The sequence below is a fragment of the Bipolaris sorokiniana genome (assembly GCF_000338995.1).
Source record: "Bipolaris sorokiniana ND90Pr unplaced genomic scaffold COCSAscaffold_2, whole genome shotgun sequence".
NCBI classification, from domain to species: domain Eukaryota; kingdom Fungi; phylum Ascomycota; class Dothideomycetes; order Pleosporales; family Pleosporaceae; genus Bipolaris; species Bipolaris sorokiniana.
In genome coordinates this window covers 1921198-1938863 of record NW_006911896.1, presented here as the reverse complement: position 1 = coordinate 1938863, position 17666 = coordinate 1921198, and the positions used below count along the sequence as shown (strand labels likewise).

At 44.7% G+C, this 17666-nt stretch overlaps 6 protein-coding genes and 1 non-coding gene across 7 annotated transcripts; 3 read left to right on the top strand and 4 right to left on the bottom strand.

The window, feature by feature from the left end:
- Positions 1–1430: 1430 nt before the first annotated feature.
- On the top strand, positions 1431–3137 carry COCSADRAFT_187469 (uncharacterized protein; the record flags this gene model as incomplete). Its single annotated transcript, XM_007697935.1, has 4 exons — positions 1431–2033; positions 2083–2361; positions 2405–2599; positions 2660–3137. The coding sequence occupies 4 exons, from the start codon at positions 1431–1433 to the stop codon at positions 3131–3133; spliced, it is 1551 nt and encodes a 516-aa protein (XP_007696125.1). The 3' UTR covers positions 3134–3137.
- Positions 3138–5102: 1965 nt separating this feature from the next.
- COCSADRAFT_22990 (uncharacterized protein) lies at positions 5103–5573 on the top strand (the record flags this gene model as incomplete). Its single annotated transcript, XM_007697189.1, has 1 exon — positions 5103–5573. One exon carries the CDS (start codon positions 5103–5105, stop codon positions 5571–5573), a length of 471 nt encoding a protein of 156 aa, XP_007695379.1.
- A 1669-nt stretch (positions 5574–7242) lies between these two features.
- Positions 7243–7328, bottom strand: COCSADRAFT_t12. Its single transcript has one exon. It is a non-coding gene; the product is annotated as a tRNA-Asp (tRNA).
- A 365-nt stretch (positions 7329–7693) lies between these two features.
- On the bottom strand, positions 7694–8180 carry COCSADRAFT_156971 (uncharacterized protein; the record flags this gene model as incomplete). Its single annotated transcript, XM_007697934.1, has 2 exons — positions 7694–7793; positions 7840–8180. 2 exons carry the CDS (start codon positions 8178–8180, stop codon positions 7694–7696), a joined length of 441 nt encoding a protein of 146 aa, XP_007696124.1.
- A 1663-nt stretch (positions 8181–9843) lies between these two features.
- On the bottom strand, positions 9844–11074 carry COCSADRAFT_350170 (uncharacterized protein; the record flags this gene model as incomplete). Its single annotated transcript, XM_007697933.1, has 3 exons — positions 9844–10405; positions 10470–10958; positions 11008–11074. The coding sequence occupies 3 exons, from the start codon at positions 11072–11074 to the stop codon at positions 9921–9923; spliced, it is 1041 nt and encodes a 346-aa protein (XP_007696123.1). The 3' UTR covers positions 9844–9920.
- A 722-nt stretch (positions 11075–11796) lies between these two features.
- Positions 11797–12909, top strand: COCSADRAFT_350167 (uncharacterized protein; the record flags this gene model as incomplete). Its single annotated transcript, XM_007697932.1, has 3 exons — positions 11797–12235; positions 12282–12763; positions 12817–12909. 3 exons carry the CDS (start codon positions 11797–11799, stop codon positions 12907–12909), a joined length of 1014 nt encoding a protein of 337 aa, XP_007696122.1.
- A 1666-nt stretch (positions 12910–14575) lies between these two features.
- Positions 14576–17623, bottom strand: COCSADRAFT_178355 (uncharacterized protein; the record flags this gene model as incomplete). Its single annotated transcript, XM_007697931.1, has 8 exons — positions 17496–17623; positions 16909–17427; positions 16158–16846; positions 15822–15911; positions 15664–15774; positions 14949–15585; positions 14653–14900; positions 14576–14590 (listed from the first exon to the last, which is right to left on the bottom strand). The coding sequence occupies exons 1-8, from the start codon at positions 17581–17583 to the stop codon at positions 14576–14578; spliced, it is 2397 nt and encodes a 798-aa protein (XP_007696121.1). The 5' UTR covers positions 17584–17623.
- Positions 17624–17666: the final 43 nt, after the last annotated feature.

Sequence of the window (17666 nt, the reverse complement as noted above, 5' to 3'; positions counted from 1 at the left end):
CGGCGCAATCGCTTTAGTTTCTGAATTTGTGAAAATTGGATAGAATTTGACCACAGCCGTCAAGGGGTATGTACAAGCTACATTTCGTAGAGAGGCTCAATCTGCTTTGGCAAGATATTTTTCTATGAAATGCTGCGAGCCCAGGAACAAATGCTGTACTGCGCTATGCTGTGGTCACCCCCATAAGCAGGGGTACGTATCTAAGTAATATTTTCTAATCTCAATAAGTATAATTTATAGTTATTCTTTTACCTGGTTCTATCTAGCGCCATAACTAACTATTTTTTAGCTTCTCTTTTCTTACACTTCTCTCCTCTTTCTTGCTACTATTTTCCTTCTCTTCTGTGATGGGCTATGCCTGTATCGGCGCAGGCAAGACTACTCAGATCAGTATCGGCAGTAGTGTCACTCAGAGGCATATGGGAGTGCGTGGGACATCAAACGAGCCTTGATTTGAATAGACACCTATAGGCCTTGTACGAAAGGATATCAAAAGTCTATAGAGCTAGCTACAGGGAGTGTCTCCTTATATACTTATCTTAGTCGGATCCGAATCGGATCCGACCTCACAACGAGTGGTTGATGAAGAGGGCGGCGAATACTACCTCCGATCCGGCTCTGGGATTAGTCCGATACTTGGCGAAGTTGTAACACTGTTACAAGGTGATTCTTAACACCTTAGCACTAAATTCGGCTAATAAGAGCTAAGATTCTTAGAGTTAATCAAATCGCGATCTTAGCTAGACAAAGCCTCTCATAGAAAAAAAGCGAATAAATTGCAAAAAGAAAGTGTTCGATGAGCTCTCCAGCGGGGAATTGAACCTAGGACGAATGTTAGTGGAGAACATCTTGAGAGATGATTGGGTAGTACTTACCCCGGTCTCCCGCGATTTGTCAATTGCTTGACAAGCGGAAATACTGACCACTCTGTCACTGTGATGTTTGCCATCATTTCTATGAAATTCTCCGTTTTAGGATACCGACGTCCGTTAATTTACCTACTTCGGCTACTGTAGCCTGAGAACTGTTCCCTGTTCTAAGGCATATTAATCTTGAAGCAGCTCGTGTTTCACCCCCTTCCATATTAGGTATCTTAGTATATTGGTGGCACTTGTCGCCTTACAACAGCATCGCAGCGTTTAACAGTCAACACTGACTGGCTTCTTACCATAGAAGATCCACTTTTGAGATCCACTTTTGAGGTTGTACAGGTTGCCTGGTGAGGCGGATTCGCGAGGCGAATTTGCGAGGCAAACTACTAGAGCTAAGCCTTGCGCAGCCATAAGCACGGTCTTAACGACGCTTCCTCCTAGCTTATCAGAAGGTACATAAAACTGTCTTGCCGCCATTTCTCAAGCCATTTAAACAGTAAATTCAAAAACATCCATTGTACCAGTCAATTTCTAAATTTATTTTGCAACTCTGACGCCATGGATGAATTTTTTGTCAGCAATGAAAACCCCTTCGACAACTACGATTGGATATCGACGACAAAACAGCAGCCCCTAGTCTACCAATTAAGATCCACTCTGGCAACAAATGCGAAAAAGCTCAATGACGCGAAAGGGAGTTCAGTTGTACTGATGGCATACGACTACGAGAAAGGCATAATCGACGCAGAGAAAGATGACGTTGTCCAGCTTGTGCAAGATTGGAAGTTTCCAAAGGCTGTGGTGCAAAGTCTCCTCACGAGAGGGGTGCCAAGGGGCTTCCATCGACGAACAGACGCTACAAATATCTATTTTTGGTATTACATTACTACCTCACGTCCAAAAAAGGATATGTCAATGTACGATTTCATGCGGGTTTGCACCGTATACGACACGACTACTTCCTTTTCACGTACCTTGGTATTTTGTCCCCAGAGCATAATCGGCAAAGCGAGAGAAGCATTACAGATAGCTTGTAATGCTGAACCCAATACCAATACAGAGATTGAGGACTGGGCGATCCCACATCTTTTTATCGCGCATTTGTGCATAAAAGAATGGGAAAATGAGGAAGGGCGAGTTAGACGCTCAGCAAACAACACGGTAATCCCATGTCTTCTATATCCTGATACGTGAATACTGAATTCAGTAGGCCGTCTACTTGAACTATAACGCAGATAAGATTGTGGGCACTGAGCCAATAGAGATCATTGACAGACAGCTTCATCGTGTTTACTGGAGTATGTTTTACTCTAGTACTCTGGACATTGTTATATCCCATTTGAGACAAGAGTTTGAAATGTTTCAAGTCTACCGGACATGTCCAACAACAAAGATCTTTGAAATTCTTGATTCGTTTTCAGCACAAATGGACAGCACACGCTTGAATTTCGAATTCTTTAAGAATTACTTCAATACTGAGCGTCAAAAAGTAAGTCCATTCTGGCTTCCTAAACTATAACTTATATAATTAGTTCCTCGATATGATCACCCTTAAAAACGCCGGATATACTCAAAGGAATACCATTGCACTCCGGAGAATAGCAGAAAGTAGCAGTGAAGATGCTCAAGAAATGAAACGTCAGTCTCAGCAAGCTCTCGAATCGTCTAAGCTCATGATGAAGATATCATATTTGTCAATGTTCTACCTTCCTGGTACATTTCTCGCTGTAAGTTCCCTGATAGGGCTATAGATACTAATAAGATACTAATATCTCGGCCCCTTATAGACCCTCTTTAGCACACCCTTTTTCCAAATAAATCAAGAGCTGCAATTTCCAGCTCTCACGAAGTTGTGGATTTATTTTATTTTCGCTGCTATCCTTACGACATTCACTTTTCTAGCATCGACTGTATGGGATATCATTCGAGATTGGTCAAATAATCCAACGGACAAACAGGCAAACCTGGTGTTGTCGACGAAGGAAGAAGGGGACAATTACATGAATCCTGACAGATCATTGTTAGAACCTGGACCTTCAGCGTTGGACGTTGAAGCATTCAAGAGCTATTTAGGCGATTGCTATCCTGATGTAATCGATGATGATATCGACGATGATATCGACGATGATATCGACGATGATATCGACGATGAGATCAATAATGATATCGACGATGAGATCCGAGGCGAGATCGAAGATGAGATCGTAGGTGGCTCTCCGCACCTACATGGGACAGTAGCAACAGAAACCGAAAATAATTGAGCTTTAATGTCGTTGGTTCCAATGGGTATGCCTAGGTTCTCATGGATCATCTCGTCCGTAAAGTACGTTACACAACAGTGATGTTTCGAGAATGTTCTGCTGTATAGAAGGAAATGGTTAATATTCGCTATTCAACCTCGGTAAACTGACAAACTCCTCCTCCGAACGCTAGCAGAGAGGGTGGCCGATCCGCACCTGCTAGACTGTTGTGCGGTGGCGAATATACAAGACGTGTGATTGTTGATGGAGGGGCAAGAGTAGACTGGGAGATGGGTGCGGGTTGGGCCATGGTTGGGTTGCCAAGAGTTCGGGTAGGGGTTAGCTTAGGTTTTATATAATTAACACCCTAACTTAACCTCTAACCAAACTCCTAGTAACTTAAATTTAATTAAGCCTAACTCTTAGTATGATACTAAGGTTAAAGTAGAGGTATGAAGGGCACTGGCAAGGATAGGCCTGGCTATAAGATCCGATTCTGTGCAGAACAGACAAATCTGGATGACTTGGAGTACTTTTGGATTGACATCTGTTGCATTGAAAAATCAAGCAGCGCAGAGCTATCGGAAGCAATTAACTCAATGTATCGTTGGTACCAAGATGCCAGAGTATGCTACGCGTATCTTGCCGATGTGCCATCCAAAACTAAATTTCCAGGTATGTAGCAGGTGGTTCTCCAGAGGATGGACTCTTCAGTTATTACTCGCACCATCAGAAGTGATATCTTTCGATGAGGAATGGAAGAGTTTAGGGACTAGAAAAAATCTTCGACCAAGCTTGTCCAGCTGTACTGGTATTCCCGAAGGTATTCTCGCTAGGAACGATGACCTTAGAAGGGTAAGCATTGCGCAAAGGATTTCATGGGCTGTAAAGAGGGTAAGAAAAAGGCTCGAAGATCGTGCCTATTGCTTAATAGATATATTTGGTATTAATATGCCATTGCTCTATAGAGAAGAAGAGAGAGCTTTTCTTAGACTTTAAGAGGAAATAATAGAGATTTTAGTTGACCACAGTCTCTTTGTATAGAGATCCTTTAATAATCGCGGGGGACTTCTGGCTACCTCTACAGCCTCATTTATGGACTCCTATAATATTTTTTAATCTACTTCTTTCGACAGCTTGCACAGTCTTTTTACTATAAGCAGTAGAGGGATCTATTTAGAAGTCTATTTTATAGGGAGAGGCCCCCAGGGTCTTGGGTTTATAATTCTTTATTGCAAAGAAAGAGGTAGAGGAGATAAGTTAATTACCATCTACATAAGAGATTAATTTTTAACAATAGAAAGGTTTCAAGAGTTTAGAGTAGAAATCTTAAGATGTTTAATTAAAGAAGATTTAGATTGTTGCAGTATTCTATAAGAAGGATATATATCTAAACAGGGCGGCTGATATTGAAAATCCCTTAGAATTGCGATGTCGTTACTCTAGACATCTATCCTAAGTACGTACTTAAGGATTTAATGAGCTTTAGCGATGCAAAATTACTACTTCGTGCGGAGAAAAAAGGACTGGTAGAAATTAGGTAATTACTATTAACACGGAACGATATAAAAGTTAACCTTGAAGATGGACTTAAACTGACTACGTTAACGTATGCGGTACTAAGAGGGTATACGACAGTCATTAAGATACTACTAGCTTGGAGTAATATTAAGGCTGACTTGAAGGATAAATGGACTAAAACCTCTATGGTGGGCAGCCTGGACGAAGAATAAGGCCCTCGTTAAGGTGCTGCTCAAATTAGGCAAAATCAATGTTAACTCGCGCAACAAGTACGGTAGGACACTGCTATTATGGGCAATTAGGGAGGGACATAAAGCTATCATCAATATCCTACTTGATGAGGGCGCCGACCTAGAGTTCCAAGACCAGAATGGCCGGATGCCACTGTCGTGGGAAACTGGGAAAGGGTATGAGGCTGTTGTCAATATGCTACTTGAAAAAGGTGCCAACCTAGAGTCTCAAGACAGGAATGGCTGGACACCGCTCTTGTAGGCAGCTCAACAAAAGCACCAGCCTAGAGTCGAAAAGTAAAGACTATGATCAAGAGCAACTGTTAGTAGCAGCAAAGTACGGAGACGAAGAAATAGTCAAACTACTACTGAGAAAGGATGAAGCCGACGTCAACTTCAAGGATATGAATGGCCGGACGCCGCTGTTATGGGCAGCATTTGGAGGTCATCTCACTATATTCGAGTGTCTGCTTCAAAAGAAGGCTGACGTGAATGCAACAGCAGCAGGAGACCGTCTTAGTATCTTCGAGGAAGTGTTTCAAGCGAAGGCTGATGTTAACATAGCAGCAGTAAGATATAGTGGTGGGAGAACAGCACTGCAGGCAGCCGCAGAACGAGGACATCTCGCTGTATTCGAGGGGCTGCTTAAGAGAAGGCTGGTGTTAATGCAGCAGCAACAGCAGAACGTGGTAGAGCAGCACTGTAGGTAGCCATAGAAGGAGGTCATCTCGCAATAGTAGACTGCCTTCGAAGGAAGGGAACTGTAAAGTAGAGGTTCAATGCCTTTTCATCTGTTATTAATACATTCGATATATTAAAATCGCTAATTTTTAGCTTGAAAACATCGCATCGATACCTTGCTAATGATAGTAGGTGGGGCGACTGACTTGCACTGGTTCTGACTAACCTACATACATTACATTGACTACTTGTTACAAGGGCTGAGCTGTAGTTATCCAATCTCAATCCGAATCAGGTGTTACGAACCTCAAAGGAAGACGCACGGTGGCTAGGTAAGCAATCATGACGGCCAACCAATGAACCCATGCGCAACCTGAAAGCGTAATTACCTGATCTCCTCGGCATAGTATGCGGTCTTAGCAAACTTCTCATACATAGGTTACTGAGGTTTCTTCCTGAATCTTCTGGCTAAGGTTGCGAGCACTATTAGCTTACAGCTGAAGGCAATAAAATCTTCTAGCTCATCATATTTAATCATGCACTGACTCTATTCATGCTGTAGTAAGTTCAATTCCAAGGCTATACTAATATGGCTTGTAAATTCACCTTAATATTCCAGAATACGTTATGTGTTTCTTTGAGATAACTAGTCTGTATAGTTGTATCTTTACTACTAGACTCTTGTTATAAGTAACAGGATCTCTCTATTAATAAATGCTCGAAGGATGCATGGTGTCCTATAGTCAAAGGGACTGGACCCACTGGGGCGATGTCAGTAGGAGATGATCAGCCAGGGGCGCTCGGATCACGTGATTGCCATTACGTCAAGATAGGGCCATTAGTGATGACAAGGCGGGTATGTGATGCAAGCCATTTGGAGCAAGACAACTACTAGTAATAGCAGGTCGAAAGTCTAATGGCAGGACTGGAAGCAATAAGTATAAGAACAGGTTGGATTTCATCATTACACTCGTTGTGGTTAAATCTTATAAATTCTTCTCTTACCCAGATCAATACTTAGTTATTCTATTTTATAGAATTGTTTGTCTTTACTATCGGTTAAACATCCATAACTCATTTCCATAAGAGTTACTCGGCAATTCCGCAGACGACTGCTGACAGTCGTCTCTCGCCCTAATCCGGATCGAGGCTTGAGAAGTATAGCATAATCCCCTGTAACATAAGCACCGCTAGCTATCATAGAACAGCACGATTATTGCGATAAGATCGGTGTGTCTTATCAGGAAGCGTTGGAGTCGCCTTTGTACAATAAAATAGGCTAAACTGAAATGACAGCGGCAAGGCGCCTGCAATGGTTGGCCACAATCTCGCAGCCGCATCCCAGCTGAAATTGCAGTGGCTCAGTCCCCAGATACCTCCTGCAATCCTCCTACAATCGTCCATCTTGTAGCAACTTTTGGCCCTGTGTTCTGAGTACAGAACACAATTTTCGTTATCATAGATCTGCTCAGCACCACGGCTTCCGTTGCAGGCATTACTACGGCTGCTCTTTAGAGTGTTCAGTTCCTTACCAAGATAATCGACAATATTATTCAAGCTCACACCACCGTCACAAGATTAGCACTCACTTTCTGGCAATTTAGGCTACTTTGTGAAGTCTTGCTCGCGTATCGCAAGAAACTTTCTTCAACCCAGCACGACAAAAAAATTCAGACCAAAACCGTAACTAAAAAGAAACTCTCCAGCGGGGAATTGAACCCCGGTCTCCCGCGATCTGTCAATTGCTTGACAAGCGGAAATACTGACCACTATACTACTGAAGAAGAGGATCTGGAAACATTGTTGAATGTTTCGATTGATGATGGTACTATTTACTATTTGCAATATATTCTTTATTAAAATTCGCAGACAATGCGAAATCGAGGCGTAGCATGCCACTTTGTGCTCGTTCCAGTACTTAGGGCAGATAAGCGAGGTCGCGCTAATTGGGCGCCAAGCATAATTTGTAGTTCAACATCACGAACAATCACAGCGATCTTTCATTCAGTGGACGGAATTATGAAAAGGAACCGGCAGGATTTTGATTCGCTCTCTATACTACTGCGATTAGTTATGAAGTATTATTCTTATAAGCGGTATATCGCTACCCAAGTCCTAAATCGATCCTTATATTATTCATGTTTGGCGCTCAAGCAGCAGTCAGCGTGCCCTGCCTGGAACCAACTTGTTGGCAAGACATCGGAATAGGACCGTTGCAGCCGACATCGGTCATACCGGTCAAAATAATGCTAATTGCGGTTAGTATGACGATGCTAGAAGAAGAGACTGACGTACTTGTCTGAGACTTTGTGGGTGACAGTGACGGCATAGATGTTGTAACCCGGGCGACTGGTGATTTGGAAAGAATATGTGGGGTCGGCACAAGTGTAAACGTTGGATGGGACTGATGGGTCTGGGAAGCTGTCTGCGTCGCAGCGGACAGAACCGGATGGAGTAGTCAGGCTGAGGCCAACGTGAGTGATGGCATCCCAGTTGTCGTTGTTATTGCTATCTTTACGGACGAACACAGCACCGTCGATGGTGATTTGCTCGTCAGATGCTCTGCTTTCCACTGGGGCTCCTGCAACTACGGCGGCAATGCAAAGGGCAAGACTAGCGAAGACTTGGGAACGCATTTTGGTTTTAATAAAAGATGGGTCGGACTATGTAGAAAGATTGAAGATGGTGAAACAAGTGAAACGAGTGTTGGAACAATACTGACAAAGCAAGTTGCGAACGTGAAGTGTGACCATGTACCCAACAGCAATGCTTAGATTCTTATATCTCTCTCCCAGTACCTTTAAATTGATAATGGCCTGAGACCTATTCTGGCCAGTCTCGGAGCGAGGGTGCGAAATACGAAGGACCTCGTTTTAAATGAGGAATTTCTGGCCCGTGCATCCACTCTACAAAGCTCGCTGGTCGCACATGCGGATAGCAAAACAATCACAGAATATATTGATAGGATCCGCTAGAGGGGGTTGAGCTGTTTAAGTTATCACACTTGAGCCTGCTCTGAAATTTTCTAGCTGAGAGTGATGATCTTGAGATAGAAATGTAGTGTCTCGGTCAAAATTTTGACGCACGGGCTGGGATATTTCTTCATTAAAACTAAAACAAGATCCTTCGTACAGGATCGAGAAATCGCGGTTAAACTGTGATGACAACGGATGACAGACATGGGTACCGTGGCAATCAAGAGGCCGCTTCGTTTTCAGAGTTTATAACGCGTACCTTAGAAGTCAGCCACCTAAGTTAGGACGTGCTGCGGAGACGGGTTGAACGGCTGTTGCTTGACAAAGGGGTATTGAGGCTGTAGGAAAACGTGGCAGTGTAATGTGAAAGAGCGCAGGTGGCCCCAAGTTCTCCTGAGCTAGCAGACTACTGGTTATTACCAGCGTTTCATACCCCCGCTTCCGATCTGAGTTGCATGCGGAAAAGGCTCGGCCAGGACCAGCGCTGTCAATATGCAAGCCAAGCAAACTGAAATGCTTGATCATTACATGTAGGCTTGGTGGGTTAAAACCGATGAGCTGGATTGGCTTAATTGTTAGGCGTGATTGTTACAGCGTTTGAGGGTGACTTCCTCGTTGGGTACAGCCTCTCACGTGATCTGATGCAAAAAAACTCCACGTGATTTGCTGCGATTAATTAGTGACGTGAAATGTCACATGACGTTTTCTACCCCCCTCGTACTCAGGCCACCAATCCCAACAGGCTATCAAGCCAAGCTAGCACTAACACTAAGCAACGGTGATGGAGAAACTTGATGGTGTGAACTTGATTATGAGGGACTGGTTTGCTCGACCTGAATCTATGAAGTGGAAACATTTCGCTATCAATATAGCGTCTCACGATCCAGTTACGAACAACCTCATGTACCCTTGTCAAAGCAGTGACTTGACTAATCCAGCTGATATTATGCTATAATTCAATTAAAATCCAAGTCGGAAGACATGCTGGCGAGATAGATCAGACGTCTTGAAGGTCCGTTGCAGCCCTTCATCACCTAATTTATATTCAGAGCGCTAACCATATCTCTAGACTGGCCGCTTCGAGATGCAGATTCACTGAGGCTTTGTATCGGTCTTTGAGCACAACTACAAGACTTTTGAGAAGTTACAGACACGATTTTATTAAATGACAAAGTTATGCTTGATCACATCTTCATTGCCTAGAGGTAATGCCGGCGATCTTGGATTTGCAGCCATCTCAATTACGGCTGCAGCTGTTAAATAAGTCACTAGGCGTGGTATTTGAATGGCACAACTGAACTGAAGAGCGAAAATAACGCCAAACAGGGTTTCATTATCGAAATCTATATTTCAAAGGTGAGAGCCAATCTTCAGATTGTTGGTTCGTAACAAATCCTTATATTAGGATCTTTCCGGCTTATCCTTTCTCAAATCTTCAAGGCTTTTTAAAACACTCCTGGGCTTACCATTGTAACTCACCTTTTCCATCCACTCTTTAAGGCTGCGGATCCGTGTAGGATGAATTCGATCCAAAAGTTCCATGTCCCTAGTCGCCCCTATGCCCTCACTCCAATACTGCCACCAAGCTGCAAAATTCTGCCTCCACGTCATCGATGATTCGTCGCGGACTACGTCTGGTCCCGCAGCCCAGTTGGCCCAGGCATTCGGATATGGCTCAGCAGCAGGGAGGTAGTCTTCGAGTGGGACGTAAACATGTGCGGCTTTCTTTCCCGTGACTTGTGTAAATGTATCAACAATCTGGGAAAAGCTGACTTGCTCGGTCGCGACTTCCAAATCTAACCCCGCAGACTCTGAAGGGTTGTCAAATATCCACAGACTGTAGATACCCACGTCAACAAGGGCTATCAGTGGAATTTTGCCATCCCCTGTAGAGAAAAATCAGCGATTACTCTAAGCAAGAGTAATGAGAAGCGATGAGGCAAGACCCACGAGCTGGATTCGACCAAATAAACGAGCCATCTGGTTGTTCCTTTGGAACGAACATCCCATCAAACAACATATCCATGTAGGGGCCTGTAGTCAACAAAGACGTTTTCATAGTCTCTTGTCCATGACTGAGAATCAGGTCGCCAACCCGACCTTTTGCATCATTGTGGCCCCAATGATATTTCTCGTCCCAGCCCGCTTTCTTAACCGCATAGTCTGTGTTTGCCCAGACAAAATGCTTCACGCCGTGATGCCTCGCGATCTCGTATGCTCTGATGCCATGAAAGAGCTCGCTTTTTTCGCCGAGGGTGAACCCATCCATGTTCACCCAAGCGCCATATACGCCATTGAAGGCTCGATGGAGGTCTTTCTGCTGGTCCTGACTACCTTCCATAAGAGTAACATTCGGCAAAGCGGAGAGTTCCCTAGCTCGCGTGGAATTGGCACTTCGAGTCAGAACTCTGACACTATATCGATTGCTACTCGAAAGAGCTGATTGTAACGTCAGTAAACGTACCAACACTTGTGAACAAAGACTGGCCCTTGACGACAGGCACCCCTTGTGCGCCTGTCCCACCGATTACCAGAATAAGCTTAGGGTTTGCCATTAGACTGCACGTTGCTTTTTTTAATATGTAGCGCTTTCGAGTCACTCAAATCATTCTCGTTTCTACTCAGGTAGTCCTTGGTTCAAAGATATTTGAGGTAAACCTGATATTAAATACAGAACCTCAACCATTTCGCAAACTCATCCGAACCAACTTCTACGCTAAAGGAAACCAGCGAAAGAAGCTTTCGCTGTGATTTCAAATGCTTCACATTACGGATGTCCGAACTCGGTGCCGAGAGAATTAATGATCTGTCTATCGATTATGGGTGTCCTGGTTGCAAATAAAGAGGGGAAGTGCCAAGCATTCGAGGGAAGAAGATCAATGACCTATCAGAAAAGCAAGGAGAAAAAGGCCGAGTTCCGCGGCTCCGCGGGCTAGTAGTCGGGGCAAAGATCAGTAATCCTAATCGATCAAACCGAGCTGACAAACCCACACTGCTTTCGCATCACCAATCAAATTATTTTCGTTGCTGGCTGGTCCAATTTACTGATTGCGAAACGGACGAAATGATCCTTCATATAGCCATTCGGGAGAGAAACTTGCTATCACGCGTCTTTACTTGCTTACCAAGGTGTTTTGATGAGATGATCTGTCCTCATAGCTATCTTGTACGTTGAGACTTCCTATGATTATACATAAGAGTCCATGAATGGAGCCCTAAGGAGAGACAGTATATCGGATAAAACAATTTTTACCCATAACTTCTATCCATCCTCACAATGTCGAATTCTCTCGTGTTTATCACTGGTGGAACTGGATTCATTGGCGCACATACTGTTGGAGCATTACTTGAAGCTAGGTACCGTGTGCGTCTGAGTATACGAAGGCCAGAACAAGATGCAATTGTCAAGAAGCGGTATCCGAAATTCGCATCAGCTATCGAAACTATATTGATAAAGGATTTCTCCGATCAAGAGTCGTTCGAACATGCTCTAGCTGGAGCTGAACATGTCATCCATCTCGCAACACCTATGCCTGATCGTTCTGGCACAGACGTTCGCAAGGACTTTGCCGAGCCAGCGGTCAATGCAACTCTTGCAATCCTCGAAGCTGCGTTGGATTTTCCGCAGATCAAGAAGGTGATTATCATGTCCTCAGTTGTCGCACTGCTTCCTATATCCGTCTTAACGAGACCTGACTTAGAGTATGAGGTGAAGGGTGAGTTATTCGCTTAACTTACTGGGACACTCGCTGATACGAATAGACAATACTGGCAAGGTCATCTCTGTCGACCTTGATGCTGAGTTCCCTCCAGGCCCTGCGGGGCAGATGGTCAAATACTGTGCGTCTAAGATTGTCGCCCATCAAGCAACGCGTAATTTCGTCAAGGAAAGGAAGCCTGATTATACACTGATCACACTTCATCCAACCTACGTTATGGGTCATGATATCACCCGGGAAACAGCACAAGGCGTGGGCGGGATTAATGCTCTCCTGTGTAAGTCACTTGCCTCAGAGAAGCCGCTGCTCGGCACATCTTGGGTTCATGTCCAGGACGTTGCGGATGCGCACGTCAAGGCCTTACATGTGAATGTCGAACATGGGAAGGAGTTCCTCCTTTCAAGCCCATCATTTCCATGGGAAGACGCGATAGAGTACATCCGGGAGAATTTTCCTGGCTTGGAGGTCAAACTAGTGCCTCCATTTAGAGGCAAATGGAAAGTCGACGTGACTGGTGCCGAAACTGTATGTTATTCCTGGAATGAAATGGGGAATGTAACTAACTGCTTTATGTTTAGGTCCTCGGTCTTATATGGAGGCCCAAAGAATTGATTCTTCACGATGTCATTGGGCAGCAACTTGCCCTTGGAAATAAGTTCCATAGAATGTAATGGTCATTTTCATCTCAATGAAGAGTCATGAAGGGGATTAAAGTTAACTCAAGTTCTTTTTTGAATAAATTCATTATTAGAATTTGTTTCATAACTTCATTTTGAATCCCTTGTCTCTGAACTATACCAAAAAGAACTGATTACGGTTTTCAGGGGTGATATCGGGATCTGCTAATTGGGAAAAATGGTCTGTATTCATGATGTGACTTTTAAGCTTTAATCTTTCTCCCAAACAGCATAAATCCCCCTATTGCAGTAAAGTATTCCATTCCCGAGCCGACGATTTCTTCTTGGCATGAATTCTTTTATCGTCAATGTATGATGTCTGAATAACACAACGTAATAGCAATTCAAGACGAGGATAGAATTGACCTTGTCCTTCAGTCATAAAAAGCCAATCAATTCTAGAACCTACGACATGCTGCTATAGTGTCTACTGTTAAACACTATCGGCTCTCTAATCAGCTAAAACAAAACTGTCTCTTGATCTCAAATTTATTAAACTTCTATAAGCTTACTGCAACCGAAGAGCAAATAATTATCAGGTACATGTTAAGCTTTGATTCGCGAGAATGGTAGCAGATATGACTGTTCAATTGCTGAGCGTTCGTGGTGGCCAGTTGAATAGCAGACACTGGGCTGGGAAATTCGTAACGCACTCAGATAAGCTTAAAGTAGCCTTAGTTGAAACGGAACCGCAGTACCGAAAATTGGCGTTCCATGTATAGGATATCATCCTATAACCAGTCACAGCCATACGAAACAACAAAGTTAGTAGTAAGAAATGAGTTGGTAGCTCGCGATGTACCGAGTCGTTGCTGCTTTGGTAGCCGAGCCAGGGAGTAAGCAATTCATGGATTCACTTCGGGCCTCTAGCATCATACAATCAACTATGGCTGTTACATTTTCTAGCGCTTGGTAGTGATGATAGCATATAACTGAGTTGAGTCTTAGCCGCTGGACCGTTATTATTAGCTACCAGTAAGCGAAGCAGATAGTTTAGCGAGTAGCTATTATTGTATTTAGGAAATATTAGACAAAATGACATCTCCATGTCCATCCTGACTCTGTTATTACGGTAATACATCTATCTCAAATAACAAAGTGACCCGGTCGGTGTTCTGCTGGAAGCCACAGCCATTCTTCATCATGACGGGTTATCCAAGTGTGATCCGCAGCAATATTGATGCTGCAATGGGTGGTTTTTTGTGTTAATGTTCCTTCAGGGTATAGCAAATCAAGAATTCTGGGAAGAAAGAAAAGACTGCAGGTCTTGAGAATCTGTAGACGCGTGCCGCTTTTGGTGTCCCAGATGCTAGTGGTGCTGTCTACTAACGTTGACACCAGCAGCGTCGAGTTGTTGAATAAGAACACCTCACTGATATCCGAATCATCGTGTTCAAGTGTTTGTAGACACGTGCCGCTACTAATGTCCCAGATTTTAACAGTATTATCTTTTGACGTTGACGCCAGCCGCGTTGAGTCGTGTGAAAGAACTAGTTCTTGAATAGAGTCGCGATGCCCTTTAAGTGTTTTTAGGCAGGCATTACTTTTTTTATCCTGAATCTCGATAGTGTTGTTACTAAGTCCACGAGCCGTCCACGTCAAGCTATGAAGAGTGACTAGTGGGTGACTGGCGTATCGTTTTGTGCGACTATCGACGAAGTCAAATCTCACGCATCTACAATGCGTAGTATCTAGTATATGTTGCATCGGGTCCTGCAAGAACGTCATAGAACTCACGTTGTCCTTATGGTCCTCATGTTTCCACAGGCACGCGCTACCACTAGTATCCCAAATCTTTATAGTCTTGTCCCGTGAGGCTGATGCTATTTGCATAGAGTTGTACGAGAAAGCTACTGATTTAATGGCTCTGCTATGGCCTTTATATGTCTGTAGGCATGCACCATTACTAGTATCCCAGATCTTGATAACCCTATCGTCTGATGCTGACGCTGACGCTAGCCGCATTGAGTTATGCGAGAAGGCTACTGATATAGCGTCAGCATTAGGACCGTTAAGCGTATGCAGACACGCACCGCTACTGATATCCCAGATCTTGACAGTGTTACTGCGTAACGCTGATGCTAACCACGCGAAGTTTTGCGAGAAGGCTATCGAGAAAACGTATTTACAGTCGCTATTAAGCGTCTGCAGACATGTACCACTACTAGCGTCCCAGACCTTGATAACACTAGTAGAATTTGACACCAACGCTAGGTGCATCAAGTCGTGTGAGAAGGCTTTGACGATAAAGTCGTTGTTATAGATTTCAGACCTATGCAGGCACACGCAACTGCTAGCGTCCCAGATCTCAATAGTCCCGTCGCGTGACGCTGATGCTAGCTGCATAGAGTCGTGGGAAAAGGCTATCGAACTAACGTTGCCATGGCCTCCAAGCGTATGAAGGCACGCACCGCTACTGGTATCCCAGATCATTATGGTGTTATCCTGTAACACTGATGCCAGCCGCGTCAAGTCATGCGAGAAAGCTACTAAGTCGTTGTAGACCCTGAATGTCTGTAGACACTTACCGCTTCTGACGTCCCAGATCTTAGCTTTCTTATAATTCGACACTGACGCGAGCCGTGTTGAATCGCGCGAGAAGACCAGTGAAAAGATGCTGTTGTCATGACCCTCAAGCGTTTGCAGATATGCACTCCACTCATTATCTACCTAAGGCGGACTCTTTATCCATTGTGTCAGCTGATCCGCAAAGTGCTTCTTCACTATACTGTTCATCGGTGTAAATACAAGAGCGCTGCTATAAACTTGCAACGGAGCTAGCTCAATCGGTAACCGGCTATATAGCGCAAACCGCTTCATGTCGTGGATAAATGCGTAAAGATCAGGGCAGTCGCCATCCTATATGTTTTTAGTAATAGAGTCAGTATGTGATAGAAGATACTTACTAGGGCAATTGACTCAAGGGAACTAATGGCGAAGATGCCTTTAGAGACCTTGCCCATCCAGCTCAGCGCCTCAAGCCAGTGGAGGTAGTGCTATTTAAGAAAGTTATGCACTTTGTCATTGTCACGAAGTTGGATATCGCTTTTAGTAAGGTGATTGGTCTAGTAGAGACATGCATACTGCATCTCAGGAAGAATGCAGTGCTCTAATTGCTTCCGTTCCATCTTAGCCGCACGCGCACCAAAATTGCCTATCCCACAAATGTCTTGCTTGAGCAAGCTCGACAAAAGCTGGATGCATTTGTCTGCTAGTGCTGTATGCGCCTGTCTTTCGTCTACCCAGAGATTGGTATCCCTACATCGGTCTTTGTTGAGAAGGAAATCGCGGAAAGACGGGTGGTGTAGACGGATGTGGTAAGTCGAATGTTGCGGAACATCGAGGATAGAATGCAGTTCATGTAGCGTTCGATAAACTTCCTCTATAGACCTAAGGAGTAGCCGGGATAGCGAAGTTGCAGAAAGCGGCGAGTATAGAAGCACGATTGCTCCTAAAATCTCTTTCATCAACGTATACCACTTCTTTCTTTCGTACTTTGTATATTGACGAACGGGTCGCTTAAGGACTGTAAGATATATACTGTCTAATTGCTTTTCAGGGAGAATCTCACGCTGATTATATGTGCCGGAATCCTCACTGGATGTGCTGTCCTCTGATGAATTGTCTGTAACAGCGCTGTCTTTGAGAACAATGCGTAGTCGGTTTTTAGCAAACTGTCCGCCTTCTTGAATAAAGCGAAAGGCAGTTGCAGCCCAGATAAATAGACCGCATACACTCTGCACTAATTGTTTGATGGTCTCTGCACCTGGCCAACCGTCCTCGTAGTAACAGTCTTTTGCGATAATCCTTAGCCAGTGCTCAAGAAAAATGCCTATGTCATGGTCAACGACCAACGGCGAGAGCCTGTGCAGCACGACGTCCTTGTGCTTCGAGTCTGCCATTTGCCCGAACCCGTGCCGGATTGGTACTTCTGGCCTGCTAGTCAGCAACACGCATAGCCGGACGCCTGTCAATGACGGCTAGCAGCTGCACGATGATTTGGATATTGCTGTCGTTTGTCGCACTCGTCAAGGGCATCAACGACTAGGATGTATGATGTAGCCTCACGTAGCTTGGACAGCGGATAAAGGATAAGGTGGTGCCACTGGTCGCGGAAGGATTGTCTGGCGATACCGCTGCGCTCTGCAATAGCGTCGCGTATATGACATCGAGACGCTGGAACATTGTCCGCCAACTGCACTGCGATACTCGTAACAAACATGCCAGCGTGACTGACGTCACCGCCGCCTCGCGAAAAGAAGAAGCTGGCTGCGAGACGCTGGTTCGTGTAGTAGCTATGCGCGACCGTTCGCGCAACTGTCGACTTGCCTGTGCCTGCTAGGCCGCTGAGCCAGAAGATGCATCGCTCGTCTTGCCCGTCCGCCCAGCTGTGTATCTCTTGTAGCAAGTCGACGCGCGTGTCAGAAAGGCATCCATGTTCGTGCTGCCTGGCGTACGAGTTGAACGGCGCATCTTCGGCGCATGGGAGACGATCGAGTGTGTTCTCATGTCCTGTTTGACGTGTCTGCTTAGCGTTTGACAGCCCTCAGGCAACCCCCGCGGCATTACTTAGTACGTACTACCAATGTGGACATCGCCGTTGATGTTATTAGCTTGGACGCTAGAGACCGCGTCCCCGAACTGGATATTCGACGTTGTGGAGGTCATGGCATCGCCATGGAAAAGCACGCATCATGGGTGGTGTGTGATAAAGTCTGTGGTGAAGGTCTGCGGCGCAGTACCTCCTCGAC